Below are 27197 nucleotides of genomic sequence, written 5' to 3' on the forward strand. Positions count from 1 at the left end.
GTGAATCTATATAAAAATGATGGTCCTTTTTGGAACAAAGTACCCTTGAAGGTCTCTGTGGAACAAATGAAATACATTCCTTTACATTTTCTTACATATAAAAGGCCTTCACCGTACATGAATGTCGATGTATGTGAAGAAAATGTTCCTCTTCTGACTCATTTGTTTCTTACCACTAAAGATGGTCTTTTGTTAACAACCATTAATCACCCGAACTTAAATGTATGGTCTCTTTAGTAACTGATTCTAAAACAGGCTGTATTCAACTTGAGTAATATTTAGAGGACCAAATTTTTGTCTCAGTCAAGCAAATAATCCCGTTGATATCACTAGACCACATACACCCCGCCTCCAGCGCCCCCTCGCCGCATTACAGGAGGCTGTCTCACCTCCAGGGTCACACCCAGCCCCGCTCCCTCCTCCCCCAGTCTCGCTCGTACTGGATAGGGTCTCCTTCCCCGCCCCCCCGGGTGCCGCAGGTTGCTTCCAGCCGGCGGAGTTCTGTGCCCGCAGCACCGCCGGGCGCCAGATGGCGCTATGGCAATGCTTCCCAGCCATGCCGGCTGCCCCTGAGCAGCCCTGCACACCAGCCCGGCTCGTCTCTTCCCCTCCCTCCACCTTCAGAGCTGCGCACGCGCAGCTTCTACAATTTGACTGGTGGGAGCCTCGTCCCCTCTCAATGCGCATGCGTACAGCTCCGACTCACGGACTAACTGTGCGTCGGCTCGGAGTTTTGACACATTCGCCGCGTCCTTGTCCGAACTGCGCCTGCGCAGAATCTCAACCGCCCGTAGCGCGGAGAGACTAGTGGTGTCTCTCGTGCGCCGCCGTCGTCTCTTTTCTTCCGCAGCCCGCTCGCCTTCGCTGCCAAGATGCCGCGGATTATGATCAAAGGGGGCGTGTGGCGAAACACCGAGGTAGGGGCCGCTTCCACTCTTGGGGCCCAGCCGCAGGGTCGCCCGCTGAGCCTCCGCTCGGCAGCGACAAGGGGTAGCGGAGCGCATGCGCTGAAACGGGGGGCCCCCGCTGGAGGGGGTCTTGCGCATGCGCAGATGGTGCCTCCAGCATGGTCTCCGAGTTACTTTTATGTGCCTCGGGTTCTCGAGACCCCGCCGTCCTTGTTGTCCTCCCCATCCCCCCCCGCCTGCTTAATACTTGAGGGTCCCCAGTGTGCAGCGCGGGGAGGGCCCAGATCCGCTTGGGCCCTGTGTGCTGGGAGCTGTCCCCTCTGCAGTCTGGGGTACCGAGTGTGTAGCGTGAGCAGAGAGCACAGACCCTCCTGGGCCCTGTGTGCTGGGAGCTGTCCCCTCTGCAGTCTGGGGTTCCTAGTGTAGCGTGAGCAGAGAGCACAGACCCTCCTGGGCCCTGTGTGCTGGGAGCTGTCCCCTCTGCAGTCTGGGGTTCCTAGTGTAGCGTGAGCAGAGAGCCCAGATCTGCTTGGGCCCTGTGTGCTGGGAGCTGTCCCCTCTGCAGTCTGGGGTTCCTAGTGTAGCGTGAGCAGAGAGCCCAGATCTGCTTGGGCTCTGTGTGCTGGGAGCTGTCCCCTCTGCAGTCTGGGGTTCCTAGTGTAGCGTGAGCAGAGAGCCCAGATCCGCTTGGGCCCTGTGTGCTGGGAGCTGTCCCCTCTGCAGTCTGGGGTTCCTAGTGTAGCGTGAGCAGAGAGCCCAGACCCGCCTGGGCCCTGTGTGCTGGGAGCTGTCCCCTCTGCAGTCTGGGGTTCCTAGTGTAGCGTGAGCAGAGAGCCCAGATCTGCTTGGGCTCTGTGTGCTGGGAGCTGTCCCCTCTGCAGTCTGGGGTTCCTAGTGTAGCGTGAGCAGAGAGCCCAGATCTGCTTGGGCTCTGTGTGCTGGGAGCTGTCCCCTCTGCAGTCTGGGGTTCCTAGTGTAGCGTGAGCAGAGAGCCCAGATCTGCTTGGGCTCTGTGTGCTGGGAGCTGTCCCCTCTGCAGTCTGGGGTTCCTAGTGTAGCGTGAGCAGAGAGCACAGACCCGCCTGGGCCCTGTGTGCTGGGAGCTGTCCCCTCTGCAGTCTGGGGTTCCTAGTGTAGCGTGAGCAGAGAGCCCAGATCCGCTTGGGCCCTGTGTGCTGGGAGCTGTCCCCTCTGCAGTCTGGGGTTCCTAGTGTAGCGTGAGCAGAGAGCCCAGATCCGCTTGGGCCCTGTGTGCTGGGAGCTGTCCCCTCTGCAGTCTGGGGTTCCTAGTGTAGCGTGAGCAGAGAGCCCAGATCCGCTTGGGCTCTGTGTGCTGGGAGCTGTCCCCTCTGCGGTCTGGGGTTCCTAGTGCAGCGTGAGCAGAGAGCCCAGATCCGCTTGGGCCCTGTGTGCTGGGAGCTGTCCCCTCTGCAGTCTGGGGTTCCTAGTGTAGCGTGAGCAGAGAGCACAGACCCGCCTGGGCCCTGTGTGCTGGGAGCTGTCTCCTCTGCAGTCTGGGGTACCGAGTGTGTAGCATGAGCAGAGAGCACAGACCCGCCTGGGCCCTGTGTACTGGGAGCTGGCTCTGCTGCAGGCTGGGGTTCACCGTGTACAGCACTGCTAGGGGTCTCAGATCCACATGAGCATCTGTGTGCTGGCAGTGGTCCCCAGTGTGCAGAAATGGGCAGGGGCCCCTTGTGCACTGGGAACCGGTTCCTCTGCAGGCTTGGGTCGCCAGTGTGCAGTATGAGTAGGGGACTCATGTCCACATGTGCCCTGTGTGCTGGGAGCTGTTCTCTCTGCTGGGGTTCAGAGTGTTCCGCATGCCCAGGGGGTCAGAGCCACATGGGTCACTGTGTGCTGGAAAGTGTTTCTTTTTGTAGAATGCTTTATCTCTCCCTATGAGGAAGGGTGAAGAAAAGTATAGGCTGCTCTTCTATGGTAAGAAGCATTTCTGACAAATTAATTATGTGGTCCTTCAATTAGCTAAAGTTGGGTCATATCCTGACATAACAAGCACAAACGTTTCCCTCCATCTAGCAAGGCCTGTATTCTCCTACCTTCTCAGACCTTCAGAGATATTCTCTCCCCTTTGTCCTTATCCTCTCAAAGGATGATGACCTCAAGAATGCATCTCCTCTGAGGGCTCTACAGAGGCTAGAGTCTTACCAGGATGACACCGAAGCAAGTGCTTGTATTTGATGTTGTACTGTGGTGATTGTTTCACAATAAACATATGTGTGGCTACATGATGGTTATGCAAAAAATGATCAGTGATTATTTGTACATCTTATCTATGTTATTGCTGTGGTGCTAACTTGTAGCAAATGGACTCTTGCAGCAAGAGATGGAAGTATGATAAATAAAGAGCGAAGATTTTTTCATTTAAAAAATATATATCTATTCCCCGGTAGTATCCCAAACCAAAACTCAGCAGCCTATGACTAAAGCCACAATGCACTGTGAAGACTTGTGTACTCTACGAAAAACAACTTTGTGCAGTTAAACTGGTGTGGAACATAGTTTAACTGCAAATGTCTATTGTTGGCAATGGATACTCTTCTTGTATAGACTAGGCTATAATAAGCATTTGTGGAGCACTTGGTAGATCACTTATTTGATCACTCTATGTGCTTTTCTCTACACTGCCACTTAAGTCAGTGTAACTTAGGTTGCTCAGGGGTGTGAAAACAACACCCCGTGAGCGACATAAGTTACATCGACTTAGTGCAGTGTGGACATTGCTTTATGTCGGAGGGAGACGCTCTCCCGCCAATATAGCTTCCGCCTCTCATGGAGGTGGAGTAATTATCCTGACGGAAGAGCGCTCTCCTGTCACCATAATGCATCTTCACCAGATGCACTACAGCGGTGCAGTTGCATCGGTGCAGCTGTGCCAATGTAGTGCAGTAGTATAGACTTTCCCTTAGAAAAAGATGCCATCTGATCCCAGGAAAACTTCAAAGGGTAACTGAGCTTTTCAGCTTTTGTTCACATCTCTGGTCACAGTACCAGTGCATGCACTTTATGGTTTCCATGCTAGAATAGTTTGCAACAGGTCCATAACTTTCTTCCCATAATCTCCTAAATTTGGGGGTTCTAACTTTATTCTAATAAAAGTGAAATTTAAGGCTTCTGTTGAAGAGGGGAAGTTTGGGTTTGGGGGCATGTAGTTCTTTCTCTTTCATGGGATTGATGCTTCTATAACTTTGTCTTCTGAGACAAAACTGTTCTATCTCAACACAGGTTTGCATTCCAGTGTCTTGAAGTTATCTTCACTATGTCACTTGCCATCAGGAAGTCATGGTGCACACCTTGTCTTGTGACGTAGTATCAGCCCTGATGTAGTGTAGTGATGTAGTGTCAGCCCTAATGGACACTTTATTGTGAGGTAACCCTGTGAAAAATGGAGCTGATGTTTACTGAATTCTTGTGGTGAAGATTTCATGACACTTGGAGATCATATCCTCTTTCCTCTGTTTGAAGTCTTCTCAGGATCTGCAGCTGTTTCAGTTGAAACACCTGCAAATGGGATATTTCATAAATAGATTTCATATGCCATTGGTTGTTTGGTACAAAAACTTTTAGCACTCCTAAGTAATGTATTTGCCATTAAACTGTAAAATTAAGTGTGCCTACAGTTGCCTTGTCACAAAACAAGTGTTCCTCACAACACTTTGTTCATACTACACATCACGTGCGCTACATCATGTATATCATAATGATCGCTATCCCCAAACAAAGTTGAGAATAGGAAATGGCTGTTAATCTGCCATGTATTGTATTAAATGAGTATACAAAAACAGAAACTTGCTTAGGTTTAGGATGCAAATATCAAAAAATAAACAATTCTAGCTGTGACCAGATCTGCAACCAAGTGCTTGTCTTGTTATTGACTTTTTCTTTTAGGACTTTCAAAGCTTGCTGTTCTTTAGCCAGTTGGCTCAATTTCCATCGCAGACTTGAAACTTCCAATTAAAGGGACATCATCAACTTGAAATCTACTCAATTTAAAAAAAGTTGAAAGTGGTTTTAGGTGCCATATATGCCCCAATTTTCATGCTTTTACAATGTCCTATTGTTAAAAATATTTTCTCACCACTCTTGTTGTGTGAAGGATTCACACAACCCTGGAAACTTACTGTACAGGAGAAACGATGAAACTGGCCATTCACCAAGTGCTGTCAAATACCCAAAGTAAATGGTGGTAATTTTCTCTTGATAACCTCTTTCAGCTATAGTAATTTTAAATGTCAGCTGTAACATTAATGACATTGGTGAAACAGCCCTAAATCTTCACTCACCTTTGATGAGAGCAAAATTTTGGGGAAAAGAGGGTTACTTTGCCCTTCCCACCTGGCCACCACCCTTATCAAACCCTCTCCTCCATCTCTCCTCACAGAGCTCAAAGCAAGCATTCATCTCTGATAAAGTTTTCTAATGACCCATTGTAATAAGAATTCTTTTTGTTTTAAGGATGAAATTCTTAAAGCAGCTGTGATGAAATATGGCAAAAACCAGTGGTCTCGTATTGCTTCCTTGTTGCACAGAAAATCAGCAAAACAATGCAAAGCCAGATGGTAAGTAGAGAACACAGTAAGTGGGAAAGCGAGATCCATAGTTAGTGTGAATTTAAAGGTTATTATAGAGTTTTTCAGTGGTTCAGGTCCAGGGGAGAGAGAGATGATTCTTATTTGATGTCATCTTCTGCAGATATCAAACTTGTATTTCTTGAAAGTAACATGAGCAAAAATAGAAAGCCATTCACTTTATGGATGACATCAGTGACATCACATAAACTGAAGATACAGGATCATTATGAAAATTCAGTTCATAATAATCACTTTGTAGTCTGACTTACATATTTTAACGAGATATTTGTCAGAAAGAAACTGCACAAAGAAAATTCACTTGAAATAAGCTCTTTGTATTAATATAAAGAGGCTTTCAGACCATTCAGTTTAGCCTCCCCTTTTTTTATTTTCCAGTACTAGATTTGAATGTGTACCAAAAAACCCCAAACCCTTAAAATTAGCACACATGTACTAACAAATCCATATGAGATTTAGACCCCAATCCTGCAGACACTGAAGCGCACATGCTAAACTTAGTGGAACATAATCTAACGGAACTACATGCATACTTAAAATTAAGTGTGTGTTTAAGTATTTGCAGTATCGGGACCTTAATTGTTCTTCACCATTTCTTGTAACCATTTGAAAATGGTATGTAAAACCACATTACTAATAAAGACTAGTTTTGTGAATCCTGTCTTGTGGCAAAAAAAAAGTGAGGATGAGGAGAGATGGGAAGATCTGTATGACAAATGAGAACAAAACATAAAGCTTTATATGTATAAAAGTGCTACCTATAATACATATTTTTAAATACCATAGATTAGATATATCCAGGATGAGATTCAAAATCCTATCATAATGGTGTGTGGAAGCAATATGACTTGCTCACAACTGAATTGTCATAAACTGTCTCAGAAATGCCCTCCTTTAATTTTACGACCGTGTAACAGGTACGAGTGGCTGGACCCAAGTATCAAAAAAACAGAATGGTCACGGGAAGAAGAGGAGAAACTATTACACTTGGCCAAGCTAATGCCAACCCAGTGGAGGACCATTGCTCCAATCATTGGAAGAACAGCTGCGCAGTGCTTGGAACACTATGAATTTCTGTTGTAAGTAACTCTATTTTGCTAAACATAAATAGCATGAAAATGTTTGTAGTTTGTTACATAGACATCAGGAGGTTGCTGGCTGTGTGGACATATTCTCTTCTCCTTCCCTGCTGCTGCAGCTGGAAGGGCTTCCAGTTGGCTTGGGCCTTCTCTAGGCTGCTTGGTTGAGCTACCTAGCTTGATGGGAAAGGCTCCTGGTCCCTGGTGGCCTGGAGGGAGGCAGAGAGAGAAATGACAGGCCCATTTCCTGGCAGGAGTTGCTAGCAGGCCCGTCTTGCAGCAGTTCTCTATTATCAGTATCTTTCCATGTACAGCTGTTACCCACAACAGATGAGTTCACTCCTGTCACCCTCATTACTGCTGACTTGTCCACTTTGCACGTTTCATTGCCTCTCTTTCGGTTGTTTTTATTAATTTGTGATGCTTTTGTTCTGGTAGCTTAAATATTAGTGTTCAATGATTCATAATTCTTCTCTGCAGTTAGTAAATGTCTGTAATATTTACTGTGAGCTACCAGCTTACATTTCTTGGGCTTTTTTGGGGGGTTGGGATTTCAGGAGATAGTTACTCATTTTCCCCAGATTCATAAAATGGGTCATATCACCTGAACGTGCTGGTACATCTTTGCAGGGATAAAGCTGCTCAGAGAGACAATGAGGAAGAAACTGCAGATGATCCTCGAAAACTGAAACCAGGAGAAATTGATCCAAATCCAGAAACCAAACCAGCCCGGCCAGATCCTATTGATATGGATGAAGGTAAATTAAGAATATGTTACACGTATGCGTATTTTTTAACAATTCAGTCTCTTGCAGTTTCTTTGGCCTTTGTTTGATTCATCCTGTCTCTTCTGTTCTCTCTGTTTTTTCAGGCTCCTATCTCTGTTCCTCATACAGTCTTTATCTTGTATTCTGCCTCAGGCCCTCTGTTTCACTCTCGTCTTTCAGGTTTCCTCTTTCTTTTCTTCAGTTTCATGGAGTCTTAGAGTATCAGGGTTGGAAGGGACCTCAGGAGATCATCTAGTCCAACCCCCTGATCAAAGCAGGACCAATCCCCAATTTTTGCCCCAGATCCCTAAATGGCCCCCTCAAGGATTGAACTCACAACCCTGGGTTTAGCAGGCCAATGCTCAAACCACTGAGCTATCCCTCCCCCCAGTTTCATATGGTCCCCTTCCTCCTTTGGATCTGCTCCCCTCCTTCTCTTCTGTCTCTTTATCACCTGTTTCCTGGGATGGTTGTTTTTTTATTTCACTGCCTGGCTTTCTACTATTTACTGCCCTTCCACTGGTAATGCTCCTCTCTGTGTCTTCACACCAGATAATGTCTTCTAGATGAATCATTACTGAAATGTACCAGTAAAAATTCTTCTGTGTGTTACACCAGTGATATTTGAGACTAACTTTTAGGAGGGGTAGGAGTCCATGAAGGTGCCCCGGGTGAAGATTGAATAACGACTGTTCTTGAATAGTAATAGTTTTTCAAGTGTCATGTTCCTGTCATCATAATAATAGGTCAGTCATCATTATTGTGTAGGCCTAAATATAAATGAAATTGTTTTCTATTATTGTGCTCAATCTCCCTTTTACTAGGAATATTCTGATTTCAGTTTAAACAGCCTCGTACATCAGTGAAATATTGCCAGCAATATGAATGTTCTTGTGATCCGTTTGGTTCATCTGGTTGGTGGCTTGATCTCTTGTGTTCATCTGGTTGTTTGTGCTCATTGTAAAGAGAGAATGTAGAGGGCATGGGGAATCCATGCTGGCACACCGATCCTGGCAGCTTTCTAAAGGTTTTCTTCTGATCTTAATATTAACCCCCAGCTCCCCAATATAATGTGAAAAATTGGTAACCTTCTTTCCCTATACTTTTTGCAGATGAACTTGAAATGCTATCTGAAGCTAGAGCACGTCTGGCTAATACTCAGGGAAAGAAGGCCAAGAGAAAAGCAAGAGAGAAGCAGCTGGAAGAAGCTAGGTAGACACACCCCATCCCTTCTGTTGTCTCTTAAGTTTTTAGTTTCTCCCTTTGTCCTTTCACATGGAATCCCTTTCCTGAACTGATCTATGAAGCCACTGCTCTCTCCTCTTTCAGCTTCTCTTCAAGACCCACCTCTACTGAGATGCCAAAAAGAAATGAGCAAGTTGATGATGCTTGAAAGAAAGATGCGATTAGTTGCCACTTTGCTTTATCTAGTTAGAATGATTTTAAAAAATAATAATTTGCAAATGTGTATATAACAGCAGGATACGGTGTACCCTTCTCCCCTATCCTTCATATGCTGCTCATCTTCTTGGGCCCCGCTCCTGTAAAGACTTGCGTGTGCTTATACTGATGGAATAGAATTACTCAAATTGACTTCACTGGGACTACATGCAATGTACAAATTAAAGCACTTACTTAAGTCTTTGCAGGATCAGGGGTTTAGATTGTAATCTTTTCAGGGCATCAGGGGCTGTGTCATCGTATCTTTGGATGTGTTTGCACAGCACCTAGCACAATGAGTCTGCAGCCTGACTGGGGCATCTGGGTGCTCCTGGAATATAAACATTTAATAATGTCAGTGCTATTATGGTCCATCACATTTTATAAATAATATCTCATCCCTAAGTAATATCTGATGTTAGCAGGTGACTGTGGTAGAGGAGGCATTAACTTTGAATTAAGTAGCATTTTCTGTGTTTCCTCAGACGTCTTGCTGCTCTCCAGAAGAGGAGGGAACTTAGAGCTGCGGGGATAGAGATCCAGAAGAAAAGGAAAAAGAAGAGAGGAGTGGATTACAATGCAGAAATCCCATTTGAAAAGAAGCCTGCTCCTGGCTTTTATGATACATTGGAGGAAAACTACCAGGCACTGGATGCCGACTTCAGGAAGCTACGTCAGCAAGACCTGGATGGAGAATTAAGATCGTAAGTTTGTTTTAAATTTTGTGAGTAATTTTTAGTGCTTGTGTAACAGAGGCCTGGTATGGACAAGTGTGTTCCTCACTGGGCATATGCCAGTGCACCTTGATTCTGACTTGCAGGCCACTTCTCTTCAGTTCTAGGTCTCTTATGATTACTTGTCTTGGTGAATTTTGTGTCAGTTTAATAATGTGGAAAAATGTTGACTGGACACAAGAATGAGGCTCCCAAACTCTTTTTTTGCTCTTTTGAAGCTAAGAATTTCAAGGCTTTAAGGAATTTAAACCATTGCATTACCAACTCTGTCATATTTTTCCATCAGTAAGATAATTGCATTTTAGTTTTCATCAGAGAAATGACTGATTTTTCTTCCTACAAAACATGGCTTTATTAAATTGCTTGTAAGAGCAGCTCTGACATGTGGTGGCAATACTTTATTTGTTTGTTTTATTGCCATTTTGCCACATGTGATTATATTATTATTAGAATCGGCTCAAGTCCTTTTTTATTTAACAAAATTGTCTCTGAAAATGTTTGCTGGAGAAGCGACAAACGTTGTCAAATGGAACAGCAGAGCTAGCCAGCATGCTGTTGTTTGTACTTCCACAATTCACTTCCAGTTAATTCTGCCAACTGTTCCCTGTTGAGTGAGCAGATCCAACAATCCATCCAACTTGATTTACTAGCTCTAATCTAATTAATTTTTCTTTTAATATTTCCTAGTTTAGGCAATCCATTGTATACAGCATAAATAGCAGACAGCTGTGAATTACAGAGCTGCAATTCCAACAAGAGCGTCATGTGATTGTGAACCATGAGAAGGAAACTCAAGTGGCTTCACCAGAAACTCTTGTTGGAATTATAGCCCTTAATTCCAGTGTTGTTGTTTAAAAAAGTGTGTGTAATATATAGATTCAAACCTGGCTCCATGCCCTACTAACTCTTCCTCCAACTTTCCTTGCAAGAGTTCATGTGCTGCTTCTTTTACTATTCCTTCAAGGGCAGAGCCTTGTTTCCTAAGCTCCCATCGCTCCCTGGCTTCCTCCTACCACTTGTTGGAGGAAGGACAGCTCCTGCTTGCTTACACTTGGGGCTTCTTAGCATTTTTCAGTGCTCCTCCCTCTTCCTGCAGTCACTGGCATGCTGGCGAGCACCAATGGATGTCTACTAACTGCAGCCGAAGTAGCAAGCTGTTTCCTAAATCCCATTATTTACAGATGTGACATTCCTTTTCTTATTGCATGGTTTTCAATCCATGTATTATCAATTGACTTCTGATCCACAAGGCTGCTACCTCTTCCTGAAATATGTTTTGTTAAAGCATATCCCACCTTCACCAGCTAGAGCAAAGGATTTTCTGTCTCTCTCTGAATTGCCAGTTTTGCTTTGCTGATCAGTTCTGAGCGTTTTAAATGACTTTCTTGTCCATTGTGACAGGGAGAAGGAAGGAAGAGAGCGCAAAAAAGACAAACAGCATATGAAACGGAAGAAAGAATCTGACTTGCCTTCAGCTATTCTTCAGACCAGTGGAGTGTCAGAGTTTACTAAAAAAAGAAGCAAACTAGTGCTTCCAGCACCTCAGGTAAATTGTCGATCAGATGCAAACTGTTACCATCTGTCTGATGTTTGGTGGCCTGTGTGAAATGAGTCGAATGGTAACAGTTCTGTACCTAGCATACCACAGTTCTTGCAGAGACCAAGGTTCAAACGGGCATAGATGTGCTTTTCCTAGGTTAGAGCTGACATACGTTGGCAGCACTGCACTGCCATTGCACGTACCGTACCTTTCGACCTCTCAGTCTCACACCTTTTTATCGTCATACATGGCAGACAGGTTGTGTATTTTTTAAAATGCATTGAATAAGCAACTAGCCAGTGTGTTAAGTAGGAATAGAGTATCTGTTTGAGCTGGGTGAGAGGAGAGTATTCTTAAAATGTTACCTTTTTCCTTTGGTATGTAATTCTTGATACCTGCAAGTATGAACTTTATTCTCCCAAATGTAACTCGTTGTTTGATACTGGTTTCCTTTGAAAGATTTCAGATACAGAACTCGAGGAAGTAGTGAAAGTAGGCCAGGCGAGCGAGATTGCACGTCAAACAGCTGAAGAATCTGGAATTACTAACTCTGCTTCCAGCACCCTTTTGTCTGAATACAATGTCACCAACAACAGCATTGCCCTTAGAACGCCCAAAACTCCAGCGGCACAGGACAGGATCCTGCAGGTAAAGTATAAATGTATAGAGCAAGCTCTATGTTATACTAGAGCGAGGGTACTCAGACTTTGTCATAGCAAGCCTCCCTAAGCGAAGGAAAAAAAGTTATGCCACTCCATAGTTTAGTAAGACAACACAAATAGGTGAAAATCTTATAGCTTATAAGAATACAAGTAATAAAGTAGAAGGGTTTTGATTAATATAGTTATAATAAGGGTCTCAGTATCAAAAGGAGTAATTTGATTTCCTAGAGCACCTTTTGTGTTATCTCACAGTTCTGCTCAAAAAGAGTATAAATCATAGCAGCTAAAATAAAACTTGCAAACATTTTAGGGAATTGTAACACCCATTGACACTGCGACACCCCCTACCACGACCTGAGGGGCCCTGGAATGAAGAGAGCAGGGCTAATAGGTGCTAGGGTCGCAGGCAGAGAGAATGGGTACCTCTTTTAGTGCGAGCAGGGGCAGTGTAGGCCATGGGTAAGGGGCCTTGCTGCCTGGGGCAGATGTTGGCACTCCTAGGTCCACCAGTACCATGAGCACTGTGGAGATATGCTGCTGCAAGAAGTCAAGGGTGCTGAGCCAGTAGCTGGGACTGAGGCCGGGGCCAAGGTGGTGCTGCTGTCAGCTGGGACCAACGGGTTACTCTCCAGCTGCATCAGCGCTATGTGGGAGGCAGTATGTCACCCAAGGCAGGAACCCTGTGTGGCCCCCGCTTCTCCCAGGAACTGACCTGACCAGCCATCCATTCCTGCATCATCTCCCCCGAAGTGATTAGGTACTTCAACGTGGGGTGGACGTGACCGTCTGCCTCAAACCTGACATATAAGGCACTTTTGGAGGCAAGATACTAGAATAGAGGGATTATCATTGTGTTGTAGTTACAGTTCTTGTGTGACTCTGTTTAGTCCACTGTGTTAACCTTTAGGGTTGTCTGATTTCTTTAAGACAAAAGGACAAAATCTTTGTGAGAAGAAAATGTTCTTGACTCATTTCAGGCATATACCAAGATTTTCAAAAGTGACTAAGGCCTGGTCTACCCTACGAAGTTAAGTCGACCTAACTACATTGCATTGGACTGTGAAAAATCTCACCCCCTGTGCAACATAATTAGGCTGAACTTAGCCTGGTGTAGACACTTCTAGGTCAATGGGAGAATTCTTCCTTCAACATAACTACTGCCTCTTGGAGAAGTGAATTTATTACATCTAGACATGGCCTTATGGTCTTGATAATTTTTGGATGAACTTGGACACCTTAAAAGACCCTGATTTTTCAGAGCGCGGGAGAAGAGCACTTTCTGAAAATCAGGGCCTTTAAAGTGTCTTTAATTACATGTTAGAGATCACTGATCACTTTTGAAAATCTTAGCGGTGGTATCTACCCAGATTGAAGGAAACTGAAATATTAAGCAACTCCCTCATTGTAGCAACTAAGGAAGATTAAAATACTCAGCTCTGTTGTAAGACATGTAAGTAGCCAGTGTGTTCTTCTTAAAATTAGGAAATTTTTAGCAACTTCAACAAAATACTTTGACATTTAAATGACTATTCAGCATTCATACCTATTTTTTAACACTAGGTCTATTAAACTTGCACAACAGAGGTTGATTTTGGAAATCCTGGTAACGTGCTCTGTATATTGTCTGTCACACAGGAAGCCCAGAACTTGATGGCTTTGACGAATGTAGACACCCCCCTGAAAGGTGGTCTTAATACCCCCCTCCATGAGAGTGACTTCTCTGGAGTGACACCCCAGAGACAAGTTGTTCAGACTCCGAATACAGTGCTTTCTACACCCTTCAGGTAAAGCAAACTATTCAGAGATGGTGGGATGAGTGGAAGTTCTTAACATATTTTAAATAACAGGATTTGATTATTGGCCTACAGCAAATGGTAGTTTGATTTTTTAGCCCTTATTATACCACTTTCTTTTTCTTCTTATCATCTTTGTCAAGTTGAGCCTCACATCTTTTAGTACAGTGTCTAGCACAATGTGGTACTGGTCCATGACTAGGGCTCCTGGCTGCTATGGCAATACAAATTAACTGGTATATTTAAAATGGACAGTGGCATTCTATGTAATATCTGATCCTAACGTTTCCAGAGTATCGCATGTGAGTGTCAGCTGTTGAGAGACACTTGATTAAAACTTCTGTGAACCTTTGAAAAGCCGAGGTGAATATTTTATAGGCCATGTTTATGTGTGTGTGTATGTATGTAATATAATTCTTGTACAGCCAATCCAAACATTGTGGAATTGTTAGTTTGACTCTTACAGTAGGTCCCAAATAAACATATATCCCACAAATGCCATATTCCGTAGAACTGGAAAATTCCATAGACTCAGTATATTTTGTGGCTGAAGTTTTTCAACTCAAGTTTTAATTTTACTTCTGTTCATCTTACTTGAGGAAGCAGAGGCAAATGAAGTAAATAGGTATTCTTGTGGCAACTTTTCAAAAATAACCTCAGTCTGTTCCCTAAAATTTTTTTATCCAGAAGCCACAACTGGATCCACTCAAGCAGGTCTTTATTTTATGCAGAGTTCTGTTGAAGTCAGCGCAGCTTAACACAAGTGCAAAGGTCAGCCTGTGCTGATCCAGTTGCCGGCGTGTGTGTGTGTGTGTGTAATCTAATTTTGCATTCAAGTTTTTCATTCACTGAAGATCAGATCTGCACATGCAAATAGGGTTGTTTTCTAGCCACCTAACTTTCATGCATTGTGGGTGTTCACATCCAAAATCTTGGATGGAAAATGTGTGCTTGTTATGTTAGAAACAGTATTCTACGTCTCGTTTGTTTAAAAGAAGCAATATAACAAAGCAGAACCTTCATGTTAACAGTTTTAAGATGGGTTAGATGTTCTTATTATTTATTCTCTCAACAGAGCAAGTTTAAACATCTAAGAGCCCTTTTAACTGAAATGTTTCCTGTACTTCAGTGTTACTCTGTGGTAATCTGTGAAATTTGTAACATTTTGTTGTGACTAACCCATGCAGAATACATGGGGGCTTTAGTTGTAACAATACTTCTGAAAAATCTAAGTTAAAAAATATGTTTCTTTAATAAATTCAAGCCTGTAATAATTTTTTTGGCACCCATGGAAAGCTGTGTTTTTCATCTATGCAACCAGAACAAAGCTTTCTCTGGGCTAAATAAAATCAATAGGCTAAGTTAAATGGGCTTTGCCATTCTGACATGTGAAGTGTTTTAAGAAATCCCTATCCTTTCAAGCCAAAGAGAACTGGAGTATCTTTCTAAATACATTTATGCAAGGCTATAGCATTTTTAACGTTGCATCTTAAATACGGTGCTTTGGATCAGTAATAGATTTTCTCTGTGTGTGCATGCGCGTTCTCCATTATTGTTTGTTCTATGAAAGAAACCGCTTTTATTAAGCTATCATCACAGATTGCGCGTCTTACAAAAAGTTCTGAAAATTGGCTCAATTTAGCTGTATCTTACTATGCAAAAAAGCATTCAAACTCTTTCAGAGCTGATGCCCTTTGATTAAAAGTTCAAATGTGCCTTTACTTAACTCTATAGGACTCCATCTCATGGAGCAGAAGGTTTGACCCCTCGTGGTGGAATAACTCCTAAACCAGTGGTTGGAGCAACTCCAGGTAGGACTCCCCTGCGAGATAAATTGAACATCAATCCAGAAGAGGGAATGGCAGATTACAATGATCCGTCTTATGCAAAACAACTGGTAAGTAGTACGTGTGAGGAAGAGAAGAATGTTCTATTAACTTCCTGGAATTTGAAATTCATGTTGATCTCCTGTACAGAACTTGTATTACCAGTTACATCTAAATATTCATGACCTAATAAAATTACATCTCTGCATTTTCATCACATCAAGAATACACTTTAAAAGCAAAAATCTCACCACACATGAAAAAGAAAAACAGCTTTAAGTATGCCCAGTCAAAGAGCTCCAACGCTCCACCACATAAAGACATTTGGATATAACTAGACCTCAGTCCCACTTGTGTCTTTGAAGTGGAACAGGAAATACTTAGTCCCAAGAAAAAATTCGTTTATCCTGTAATCCCATTCCACCCTCAAATCCCTCATATTTTGGCCGCCAATTCTAGATAAAGGACTTTCTCATCAGTGTGCCCCGTTGACAAAATTGAAGTAGAGTGGTTTTAAGGTTTACCCATTAAGAGCTGTAGCCCTTGAGATGCCCAGTAATGTAGCAATCTGGTCCAGATTCTTTCATCACCTTTGTCAACAGATGTTTCCATTCCTGGCTATTCTGCCAGATGAATCTTGCCAAATAGATGTGGTGTAAGAGGGCACAGAATTATATAGGAATTGCCTTGGGAGCTCCTTTTATGTGGCAAATTCTGCAGCCTGTACTGTGGTTTTGGATATCTCCCACTAGAGGCACCGGTGTTTCTCTTTGGGCTAACAAAGGATTTCCAGTCCAAAGTGCTTGGCATGTTCTTTTGAAGGAAATAGCTCTTTTAGTCCAGAATCTGAAGTTTTCTCTTCGCTTAAAGGACTAAGTCTATTTGGAGGTCTTTGGAAGTGTTTCAGTGCCATCTCGTCCTTTTCAAGGGTAAGCTTGGCTCTTGACTTCGGAAGTTCAACAAGAGACTTCAGCTTCCGAACAGTTTCCAGAGATGCTTGTGCTTTTGCCATTACCCTACTGGCATAATTGCCATATCTCTAAGCCACTGCATTGCAATTCTAGAGCAGCGATATCTGAAGAGAAATGTTCCCGTTAGACAACTCTCCACAGATAGCCCTATATCCAGGCTGTGCAACAACTCTCTATGTGGGTAACTTCGTAAAGTGCATGTCATCTTGAACTTCTAGTGTCATGTTGAAACTGACAGTGAGAAAAGAGGAGCCACTCCTGTGCTATACTCCTACACTAAATAGCTGTTTCTCTGGATCCCTTTCCTTGCACCTTTCGCAAGCTGTTTTCAGGGAAGCTGCACATCTTCCTTCCACAGGCCTCAGGAGACTGTATTCGCAGAGCATGAATTCTGGAGTCATTGTCTTTTGTATAATGTGGATTAATAACCTTCATCTTTCATTTGTTAAACTTGCTTTTAAGTTTTTACTTACATTTTCTGTTAAGTTGACTGCATAGCTAGCTAAAATCACCAGATGAAATCTGTGTACTTTTTCTCTGTATTTATTAGTACCCTAGGAAAATGAAAATCTACCAAATAATATAAATGTCTGTGCATTCAGAATGATTAAAACTTGATTTACTTTCAACAGGAAAGAGAGTCTCGTGAGCATCTGCGTCTAGGGCTTATGGGTCTTCCTGCCCCAAAGAATGACTTTGAGATTGTTTTACCGGAAAATGCAGAGAAGGAACTTGAGGAACATGAAACAGATGATACCTATATAGAAGATGCTGCTGATGTGGATGCTCGCAAACAGGTGGGAGTACATTGTGAAATCCGTAAAAGTTCTCTACTCTGTATGTTATTTCCTGTAGCTCAAGATACATACTTAATTAAAGCAATGGGTTATATGAGGAAAATTAGAAAAAAGTACATGTTACCTGCGTTAGGGTAACATTAGAATATTTAAAGGAACACACTCAAGTTAAAAATCACACTTCTGTTGAGAATTTTTTTAATTTAGTAGTATCATAAGTCACACCTAATCTTAACACAAGGAAAGAGATAATAAATATAAATTTTTCCTGAAATATTTTTTTTCCTAGTCACAGTTTTAGGTCCCGATTCTGTAAAGACTTAAATGTGCTTAACTTTACGCACATTAATTAAATTAAAAACTGTCTATTCAGGTTTTCTTTCAGAATCTAATATGGTAACCACAGAATATCACATGTGAAATATAGTAAGGATGTGCGCCTTTATTGGGCACCTTGTTTTTTGCTTTTTCTAAGCTCTTTGGAGTATTAATTTTAGGAACATAATTAGAAATTTACTTTCAGTGTGTACCTTTAAAACAATATTTTAATAATTTTCTTTGCCCTTCACTATATGTTGGCAACTGAACAAAAGATGGAAACGAAGCCTGAATCTTTATTCATGTGTGACGAACGTTTTCCATGTTTGTTAATGCTAGGCTGTCCCACTGAAATCAAGTGTATACAATTCATATTCCATTCCATAAGGTCCTATAGCCTATTAATATTACATGCTATGTACTCCTCCTTTATGTAGAAATGATCACAAGGAAATGAGGATTGCTATTCAAAATATAGTTGGGTGCAAAATTCCCACTTGCCTACTGCTTTATAACTTCAAAGAGCTACACAAGTAACAGTCAGGAGTCTGGTGGCACCTTAAAGACTAACAGATTTATTTGGGCATAAGCTTTTGTGGGTAAAACACCACTTCCTCAGATGCATGGCGTGAAAATTACAGATGCAGGCATTATATAATGACACATGAAGGTAAGGGAGTTACCTCGCAAGTGGAGAACCAGTGTTGACAGGGCCAATTCGGTCAGGCTGGATGTGGTCCACTCCCAGTAATAGATGAGAAGGTGTCAATTCCGGGAGAGGCAGAGCTGCTTTAGTCCCTATGCAAGCCCAAATTAATGGTGTTAAATTTGCAAATGAATTTTAGTTCTGCTGTTTCTGTTAGTCTTTAAGGTGCCACCAGACTCCTTGTTGTTTTTGTGGATACAGACTAACACGGCTACCCCCGATACTTGACACAAGTAACAGTCACAACTCTCCGTGAGAAGCAGGTGTTCAGATACAGTGGTGGTGAATGTGGTGTAAATGCTGGGATAAATAGCACTATGTTCATTTTGTAGGTGAGGAAAACAGGGTCCGGAGTCAGGTGCACTGCCCAAGACCTGGTGCTTGGAGGCATTGTGCTTTTAAAGAAACAATACTTCTACTGGCACTGGAGGGAAGGTGCTCGGAGGAGACGGCTCTTATACTTTTGGAAAGGTGTAGCTAGTGCTTTTCACCTGCATGCATACACCCTCCTCTTCTGGCTAGTGTTTGGAGGAGAAGGGGACATTATTATTCAATAATAATGAATAAATGGCCATTGGTCCCTAAGGCAGCAGGCAAGGCCTGCTATCCTCCTCAACCTTTCTAGTATCCTGCAGCCACCTGCACAAGTATATTGGGCAAAGTCACTTTGTTGTCTTTTGTTCCTCTTGCACATCCATGTGGGGCCAGCTGGTGTCCTGTTTTAAGAGGCAAGATAGTGGCAGAGCTGGGATTAAAATTTAGGAGATCCTGGCTACCAATCCTGAGTTTTTAGGCAGTGCTACCTCTCCATTTTATTTTTACCCTGTGTGTTGGAAAGTGTGAGAATCCCCTTATTACTTTCTTAAACTTCCATTATTGTAATTCAGGTGGAGGCTTAGTCCCCTGATTTAATAGAAGGGAGAAGTGGGGGCCTGCCAGCAGAATGAAAGGAAGTGGTAAGGAGCTTAGCCTGGATGAGCCAGGACCACATGGGATTGTGGAGCAGGTGTCTCATGAGGTTAAAACCAAAGGGCAGGAGGAATTTCTAAAGAACAAAGAGTATGGAAAAAGATGACCTCGTGGGAGAATATTAAGGTTGGGTAAAGCTTCATTGGGGTATCTTCTCTAAGGGCCTGATCCAAAGTCCAGGAAAGCCAATGAGAGTCTTTCCACTGAATTCTGTGAGCTTTGGCTGAGGCCCAAAGTTCTGTCTAGTACAGTGGATGGGAGGTAAGCTGTCAGTTGGCCATAATACGCTCTCCTCCATTCTTTTACAGTCTCTTGCTGTAGCCTTTATTCCTATCAAAAAAGCCCCCAACTAATAATACCACTCTACTGCAGTAGTCTGGTGGCATTCATCTTTCCTGTATTACTGGGAAGCATCAGACTGTATTGTGGTGGTTGGACTAACATTTGAAATATCTGTTTAGGCTATTAGAGATGCAGAGCGTGTAAAGGAGCTAAAGCGGATGCACAAAGCTGTTCAGAAGGATCTGCCAAGGCCCGCAGAAGTAAGTAAGAGAAGTTTCTTCATGATGGTGTAAGATCAAAATGGCATCTAAAGGAAAAATTGGAGAAAAGGAGACATTTATAATAGTTGTTTGGCTCGCTTTTAAACAATAGCTACTGTGAGGCATAATACAACTAAGCTGGATCATGAAAGAATAAAATCATTCCTTCAGTATGCTAATTTCATCATCTTGTGGCCAATTTCTGCCTTCATATGGATATAATCAGTGGGTGTTACATACGCGTAACTGAAAACAAAATTTGGTTTTTAGATTATTGTGCTGGTACAAAGTTCTTTAATCATCTGTTACATACAGCTCAGTTTTAAATACCAATATTATAGTGTGTGCATTATACAAATATATTTTGGCTAACATGACAATAATGCGTAATGTTTCTGAATATATTTTATTTCTGGCTAGGTAAATGAAACGATTCTGAGACCTTTGAATGTAGAGCCTCCTCTAACAGACTTGCAGAAAAGTGAAGAGCTAATAAAGAAAGAGATGATCACCATGCTTCATTTTGATCTTCTGCATCACCCATATGGAGAGCAGCCTGGGGGTAAAAAGGGGAAAGGCCCAGGATTTGGAACGAACAGTGCGGAGCATATTACGTACCTCGAACAAAATTCTTATGAGAAGCACTCCAAAGAGGAACTCAAGAAGGTAAGAGTCTTTCCATTGAAAGTGTGTGTCACAGGATTACTGACATATGTGCTTCAGGTACTATGATCCTTGTCATCTTGCGAGGAAAACAAGCTCAAGCCTGGATTAAATTTAGTGGGAGACCTCCAAGCAACATGTAGGTGCTGCAGGAAATGTTACTGATGATACAGCAGGTGGCACTCTCCCCTGGGGGTTATAACTGAGCCAGTGCTCTAGCATGGTGTTGGGAGGCAGTGTGCGGTTGAAGGTGCTGACCTTGGGATGAAACATAGAACTGTGGTCCTCATCACCTGTCTTTTAGTAAGAGTAGGAGCTCTATAGCCACTCCTGTTGCCAAATTACATCTTGATAACAGTCCGTTCCATGAAATTAAATGACCCCAAAGTTTGAATTGGATCTGATATTATTCACTTCCCATCTGCTACTGGCTGTGTAGTGTTCCTGTGCACTGTTAGATAACTGTGTTTCTTTTTGTCACTGCTGAGGTGGAAGCAGATCTATGTATTATAAAAATAATAATAATACGTAACTCTATGACACTTTACATATTCAAAGCACTGTACAGGCATGAACTAAAGCTCACAAAATTCCTGAGAGTATTACCCATTTTGCACACGGGAAGACCTGAGACTGAAAGATGAAGTAAATTTCCCAAGCCGTGCAGTGAGTCAGTGGCAGAGCCAGATTAGAATTTGGAGCCTTCTGACTCATGCAGACCTCACCATCTTCCAGTATCCATTGCCTAGGTCACAGGGTGTTTAGTTTGTTTTGTAACATTTGGAAAGTGCTTAGAGATCCTCATGTGAAAGATGCTATAGAAGGGTGAACTATCATGTGGAAAATAATAATAAAGCATTTTCGATCCCCTTTCCCATCTAGCCATTCAGCTTCTAAATAGACTCTAGCTGTAGCCAGCTATAGGCCTACAGCATTTGATTTATCCATTGCCAAGTCTTCTGCTCTACATCAATATGATCCTCAGTTATAGCAACTGAACTTAAACCATAGCTGGCTGGACATGGCTATGAAGGCAGAATTGGCTACAAATGGAACAAAGCAGCAGGCCTCAGAGCTCCATTCTCACTTGCATTGTATGCCGAAAGTGATATATCAAGATCTCTGGTTCTTGGAGTTCATTTATTAAGTACCTACAGATGTTTCACTTCACAGCCAAGTGACTGACTGACAGGTCAGAAGTAAAGCAGTGGAGTTAGCTCCTTGAGGGGGTCTCCACTGTGAATGTGTCAGTAACTTTTAACTAAGGTTATATCTACATTAGCACTTCTGTCGGTAAAACTTAAGTCACTCAGGGCTGTGGAAAAAACACACCCCTGACCGACATAAGTTACTCCGACAGAAGCAGCGGTGTGGCCAGCTCTGTGTTGGTGGGAGACACTCTCCCAGCGACATAACTACTGCCACTCGTTGGGGGTAGTTTAATTATGCTGCTTTCTCCCATCAGTATAGAGCAGCTACACAGGAGACCTTACAGCCCAAAAGTTTATGGCAATCAAAATGGATGAAAAGGACAACCGCTGTACTACTGTGTATAAGCCTTGTTCATTGGTAGATTCTGTACAAAATCTGTCTAGATTCTTAGACTGTGCCATCACTGTGGTATTTTAGCACCTAGATCCCTGGTTACTTGGAAACAACTTTAAAGATGTATAAATGTGAAATACCTTTCCCTGCCCATATCTGACCCATCATTCAAGAGCTATACTTTGTCCAACTCCAACAAAGCTGAACAGAATGTACTTCCAATTTGTTATTAAATTAAAAATTACACTTGAAGATTTCTTCTTAGTAGAAATTAAGTAGATGCAAAATATAGTGAGATCACATAGTTTGCCACTCTGCCAATATCAGTTTGTTTCCTAGGCTACATTATCTTAGCGCTTTGTCCAGAATCTTTTTAAGTGTAACAAGAGTTGGGGCTGCTATCACTTCCCTTACAGAAGGTACCGCATTTTTTCAGAGATTTCCCTTCCATGGAAAGGGGTACTAATGATACTCAACGTGAGACCTGAGCTAATAAAGCTGTGAAAGCCAAGTAGCTTTCACAGCCACATAGGCTAATTCTTCAAGGGGTGAAAATTGATACTAGCAAAAACATTACCCTTTGTGGGATTTAGCTATATTAATAACACTAGGGCTACTCCTTTTCTTTCTTTCTGAGCTACAGCCTTGTGTGGTTAATTAGCTATTCGTTAGATTCACCAGATAAGATGATTTCAGAGTACCCAAGTAGCCTTCTTGATGGTGTGTTGCTATAAAGTATAGTTGAAGTTCTGTGATTTATCTAGTGAATCACTACATTTGAAAACTCAGAGTTTGCCTTTTCCATCTGTGTGTAATATTGTAAGAAAGAAGGTGTAGTTATGACTCTGTCAATAGTATGTGTCACATGGCAGTTTTTGTTTCCCTTATGTGTTTGTTATGTATACCAGATCTGATGCTAATGCCAGCGGTCGGTTTCACCACTCCGTTACACCAGCTTTCTGTCAGTGTAAATACATTTGAAGTCGAAGGAGTTACACTGGTATAACAGATCAACGAATTGAGCTCCAGATCTTTGATAGTCTTGGAGCCTTAGAGTTCTGTCTTTTGAGCAGGGGGTTCCTGTCCCACAGTAAATGCCATCAGATTATGTTGAGTTACGTGTTGAGAGCTTTTCCTGAAGCTGGAGTGCTGGAGCTCTGGATTTCTTACTTTTTTCGTAATGTTCTGTTTTAATATTTACTTTGAAATAGGCCAAGATTTTCAAAAATGACTAGTGAGTTTAGTGCCTCAGTTTTGTCATGTCCAACTTGATATGCCTTAAAGGGGTCTAATTGTCAGAAGACAGGTACTTGGCACTTTCTGAAAATCAGGCCCTTGTAAGATGTGTCAAGGTGCACACCACAGAATTAAAGTACCCCAGTTTACTAGTCACTCTTGAAAACCTTGGCAGTAATCTTTATTTCTCAAACTTCATGTTGTCACAAGAACAGTCGCACCACTCTGTGGGTGTGAGAGGAGCTCTTGAAATCTACTTGTCAGTTTGATCTTAATGTCTAAATGACTCTTGTTGGTGTCATTTCAACAGACTGGGACTTGTGCCATAGGTCTCTTTTGGAGGCATATGCGCTCCAGATGGATTGTCTCATGGTTTTGATTGTGGGGGAGCAGCATGAGTCCTTTCCTCTTCTCAGTTCCTTCCTCATTGTTAAGATGCTTCATAAACTGGATTGGAAATGGTAGAACATTCAAATCCTTCTACAAGGTCAAGCTGTATCTTCTTCAGCTGAAATCAAAGTAGTCTTTCTTGCATTGTAGCCCATATTGTATGGAGCACAGATCATCCGTTCCTGCTGGAATAGATTTTCTAAGCTGTGCTAAGGAGAGCAAGCAAAAGAAACTAGAAAGTGATGGTGTTTCACATTCCTTAGGCATGTGCTGAAGCAGCTGTTCTTTCTCCCTCTCTTAAGATATTTACTTTTAACTCTTTTTTCCCCTCCCGTTGCATCAGTGCTAGACACCTCAACCTGTCTGCTTTATTAGGTACCTCAGATTGTTGGGTTTGGTCAAATTACGTGAAATGAGGAATAGCTGCAGCATAAGTAGCCCCATTGCCTAGGTTTCATTTATAATTTAACGCATTTGTGTTGAATTTCAAATTTAGCTTAACCTAAAGTGGGCTTTTTGTATGGAGAGAGAAATTACCCCTGAAAATTGCACTCTAAAGGATTGAAAACAACAAGAGGAGTTTTCTCATCATCTGTACTTTGTGATTGTAATTTCTCATAATTTTCAACAGGCCCAGGATCTACTGGCACAAGAGATGGAAGTGGTAAAGCAAGGAATGGGGCATGGAGAGCTCTCAAGTGAGGCTTATAACCAGGTGTGGGAAGAATGTTATAGCCAGGTGTTATACCTACCAGGACAGAACCGCTACACACGAGCTAACTTGGCCAGCAAAAAAGACAGAATAGAATCACTTGAAAAAAGGCTTGAGGTGAGTATCATTTTTCTGCTTTTTCACTTGATTTTTTTTTAATGCCAGCTTTCATTGTTTTGACTGATTTACAGATGACTAGATCATTGATTCAGCTATCACAGATGGGATTGCAGGGAAAAGAGCATCAAGGAGCTCTCCTGGAGCATCAAAAGATGCTCTGCTGTCCTCTTTTCTCCCCTAATAGTAGGGGATGAATTTATAAAACCTCCTGCTTCAGGTTCACTTCCACAAGTTTTTTTAGCATTAACTATTATAAGCCTGGTTATTCTCTTGTTATCCCTATAAACATCCAGTCGCTCTTTGAGGCCAAGAGCTTCACAAGATTCAGTGACAGCCTGGGGCAATGAGTGCCTGTGACCCAGAAAAGGAGGGAAGAGAGTGGATCCCAATGACTCCAGTCCATTTAAACAGGAAAGTCAGACTTTTTTATGCATGTTGGGTCCTCTGGACCTGGTATGTAGGTTAGGTTTTATGTGCAAGTGTAAAATAAAAATGAAACACCTCTTCAGCAAGTTCAGCATAAAAGAAAGGAGAGAGAGAAAAAAACAGTTCAGTGAAAATAATTTGATTGGATTTCAATATTTCACTGGGGTGTCTGCAGCCTGAATATTGCAGCATTGTGCTAGGGAAGGGGTGGGCAAACTTTTTGGCCTGAGGGCCACATCAGGTTTCGGAAATTGTATGGAGGGCTAGTTAAGGGAGGCTGTGCCTACCCAAACAGCCAGGCATGGCCCGCTACCCCCCCCCCACCCCCCGCTTCTCGTCCCCTGTTGCCTCCCCCGGGACTCCTGTCCCCTGACTGCCCCTGGAACCCGAACCCCTGAGCGCCCCCCGGCTCCCCATCCAACCCCTCCTCTCATTCCTGACTGCCCCCCCCGCCCCATCCAACCAGCCCTTCTCCCTGTCCCCTGACTGCTCCCAGAACCCCTGCCCCTGACTGCCCCCCGCTGCCCCATCCAACCCCCCCTACTTCCTGATTGGCCCCTCCCACCCCCCCTCCGGGACCCCTGCCTCATCCAACCAGCCCTTCTCCCTGTCCCCTGACTGCCCCCCGCCGCCCCATCCAATCCCCATCCTTCCTGACTGCCCCCCCTGGGACTCCTGCCCCCATTCAACCCCTACCCCCTGACCACCAGCCCCAAACTCCCCTGCCCTCTATCCAACCCCCCCTACCCCCTTACCACGCTGCCTGGAGCACCAGTGGCTGGCAGTGCTACAGCCGCGCCGCCAGGCTGGAGCCAACCATGCCGCCGCATAGCACAGAGCACTGGGTTAGGCCAGGCTCTGCAGCTGCACTGCCTCAGGAGCTCGCAGCCCTGCAGCCCAGAGCATTGTGCCGGCACAGTGAGCTGAGGCTGCAGGGGAGAAGGAACAGTGGGGGAGGGGCCGGGGGCTAGCCTCCGGGGCAGGGGCTCAGGGGCTGGGCAGGAGGGTCCTGCGGGCCGTAGTTTGCCACCTGGGAAGCAGAAAGTGAAACTACTCTTTCTGCAGTTGTCAGAGTTATGCAAAGTAGCTTTCTCTGTTGTCATCTCACTCACTTCAGGTACATACAAAATGCTGTAATCACAGGCCCCACTCCAGCAAAACATGTAAGCACAGACTTAAAGGTAATCACACAGGGCCAAAATCTTCTTCATTGCCCTCCTGTTAGATTAGATTACTCCCCTCCTTGAATCCCTCCACTGGCTTACTCTTACATTCAGCATCAAATGAAAGCCTCTTGTCCTCTGCTTCAAGGCTGTGCATAACTCCTCTCCCTCTCTCACCTACATGTCTTCTCAACTATTCCTATATCTGTCTCCTTAGTCCATTGATTTTTTTTTCTTCTTTTGCCTTCATGCTCTCTCTCCTGCTACTTTGTTCTCTTGCAGGTTCCTTCTTCCCCTGATATGGAAGGCTATAACCTTCCTTTCATTCCATCGCTCTTAATTGCTTTTTTCTATTTAGAGCCGTTAGACAATGACTGTTTCTTCCTCTTCGTTGCTGTACAAACTGATGCATGCAAATAATAAGTGCAGAAAGTACACAGCATTGATAGTGTAAAATAAGATTTGCTTAAAATTATTTCTTTTGAAAGACTGTGTAGTATCAGTAACACTCAAGGAAACCTGATTTATTACAATTACAATTTTAAGCCTAACGGTGTCCCTTTAAATAATGCAGGCACCCTATTTTCCCATGATAAAAGGAAGATTTCTTTTTTATGTAAATTCTTCATCAGCACATCTATTGTTGCTGGTAGTGAATGCCCTCAAACCACTGGTATCAAGAAAGCAGCATGCAAGGTAGGTCAGAAGGCTGGATTTGAACTTTGCAAGGTTGACTCAGTGAATTTAAGTAAGTGTGCCTTGTGTCTGTGTATAGTGTGCAAACCAAGAAGCTAATCCCAAGGACAGTTCTGCTTCAGTAAGAGGTAGATGTTTAGGCCGCAAATTGTTCAGCTCCAGGTAACTCTATAATTACTTAGGCCTGGTCTCCACTAAAACATTAGGTCGACCCTGCTACATCGCTTAGGGGTGTGAAAAATCCATGCTTCTGAGCAATGTAGTTAAGCCAACCTAACCCCCAGTTTAGACAGCACTAGGTCAACCGAAGAATTCTTATTTCAACCTAGCTACCGCCTCTCAGGGAGGTGGATTACCTATGCCGGATGGGAAAATCTCTTCCGTTGGCGTAGGTAGTGTCCACACTGAAGCGGTACAGCAGTGCAGCTGAGTTGTGCTGCAGTAGTATTTCAAGTGTAGACAATCCCTTAATTCCCTTCATGTGCCATTAATACATGAATGTTGGTTATGTTCAGTGGCTTCCAGCAGAGTGCACTATTGCTCTGCATAATGCTTTATGATTTGATGCAATGACAGTAAAGAAT

General features: G+C 43.2%; 1 protein-coding gene across 1 annotated transcript in view; it reads left to right on the plus strand.

Moving 5' to 3' along the window:
• The first annotated feature begins 490 nt into the window (after nt 1-490).
• The window catches only part of CDC5L (cell division cycle 5 like), a 46748-nt gene continuing 20041 nt past the window's right edge, over nt 491-27197 (plus strand). Inside the window, exons 1-14 of the mRNA XM_007061711.4 lie at nt 491-917; nt 5385-5488; nt 6436-6597; nt 7228-7355; nt 8477-8576; nt 9290-9508; nt 10940-11084; nt 11538-11726; nt 13376-13524; nt 15268-15430; nt 16963-17127; nt 19582-19662; nt 20083-20328; nt 24128-24325. Of these exons, the coding sequence (XP_007061773.1) occupies nt 873-917; nt 5385-5488; nt 6436-6597; nt 7228-7355; nt 8477-8576; nt 9290-9508; nt 10940-11084; nt 11538-11726; nt 13376-13524; nt 15268-15430; nt 16963-17127; nt 19582-19662; nt 20083-20328; nt 24128-24325 (2094 nt within the window). The 5' untranslated portion in view covers nt 491-872. The remainder of the gene's footprint in view (nt 918-5384; nt 5489-6435; nt 6598-7227; nt 7356-8476; nt 8577-9289; nt 9509-10939; nt 11085-11537; nt 11727-13375; nt 13525-15267; nt 15431-16962; nt 17128-19581; nt 19663-20082; nt 20329-24127; nt 24326-27197) is intronic.

This window comes from Chelonia mydas, chromosome 3 (genome assembly GCF_015237465.2).
Source record: "Chelonia mydas isolate rCheMyd1 chromosome 3, rCheMyd1.pri.v2, whole genome shotgun sequence".
NCBI lineage: Eukaryota > Metazoa > Chordata > Testudines > Cheloniidae > Chelonia > Chelonia mydas.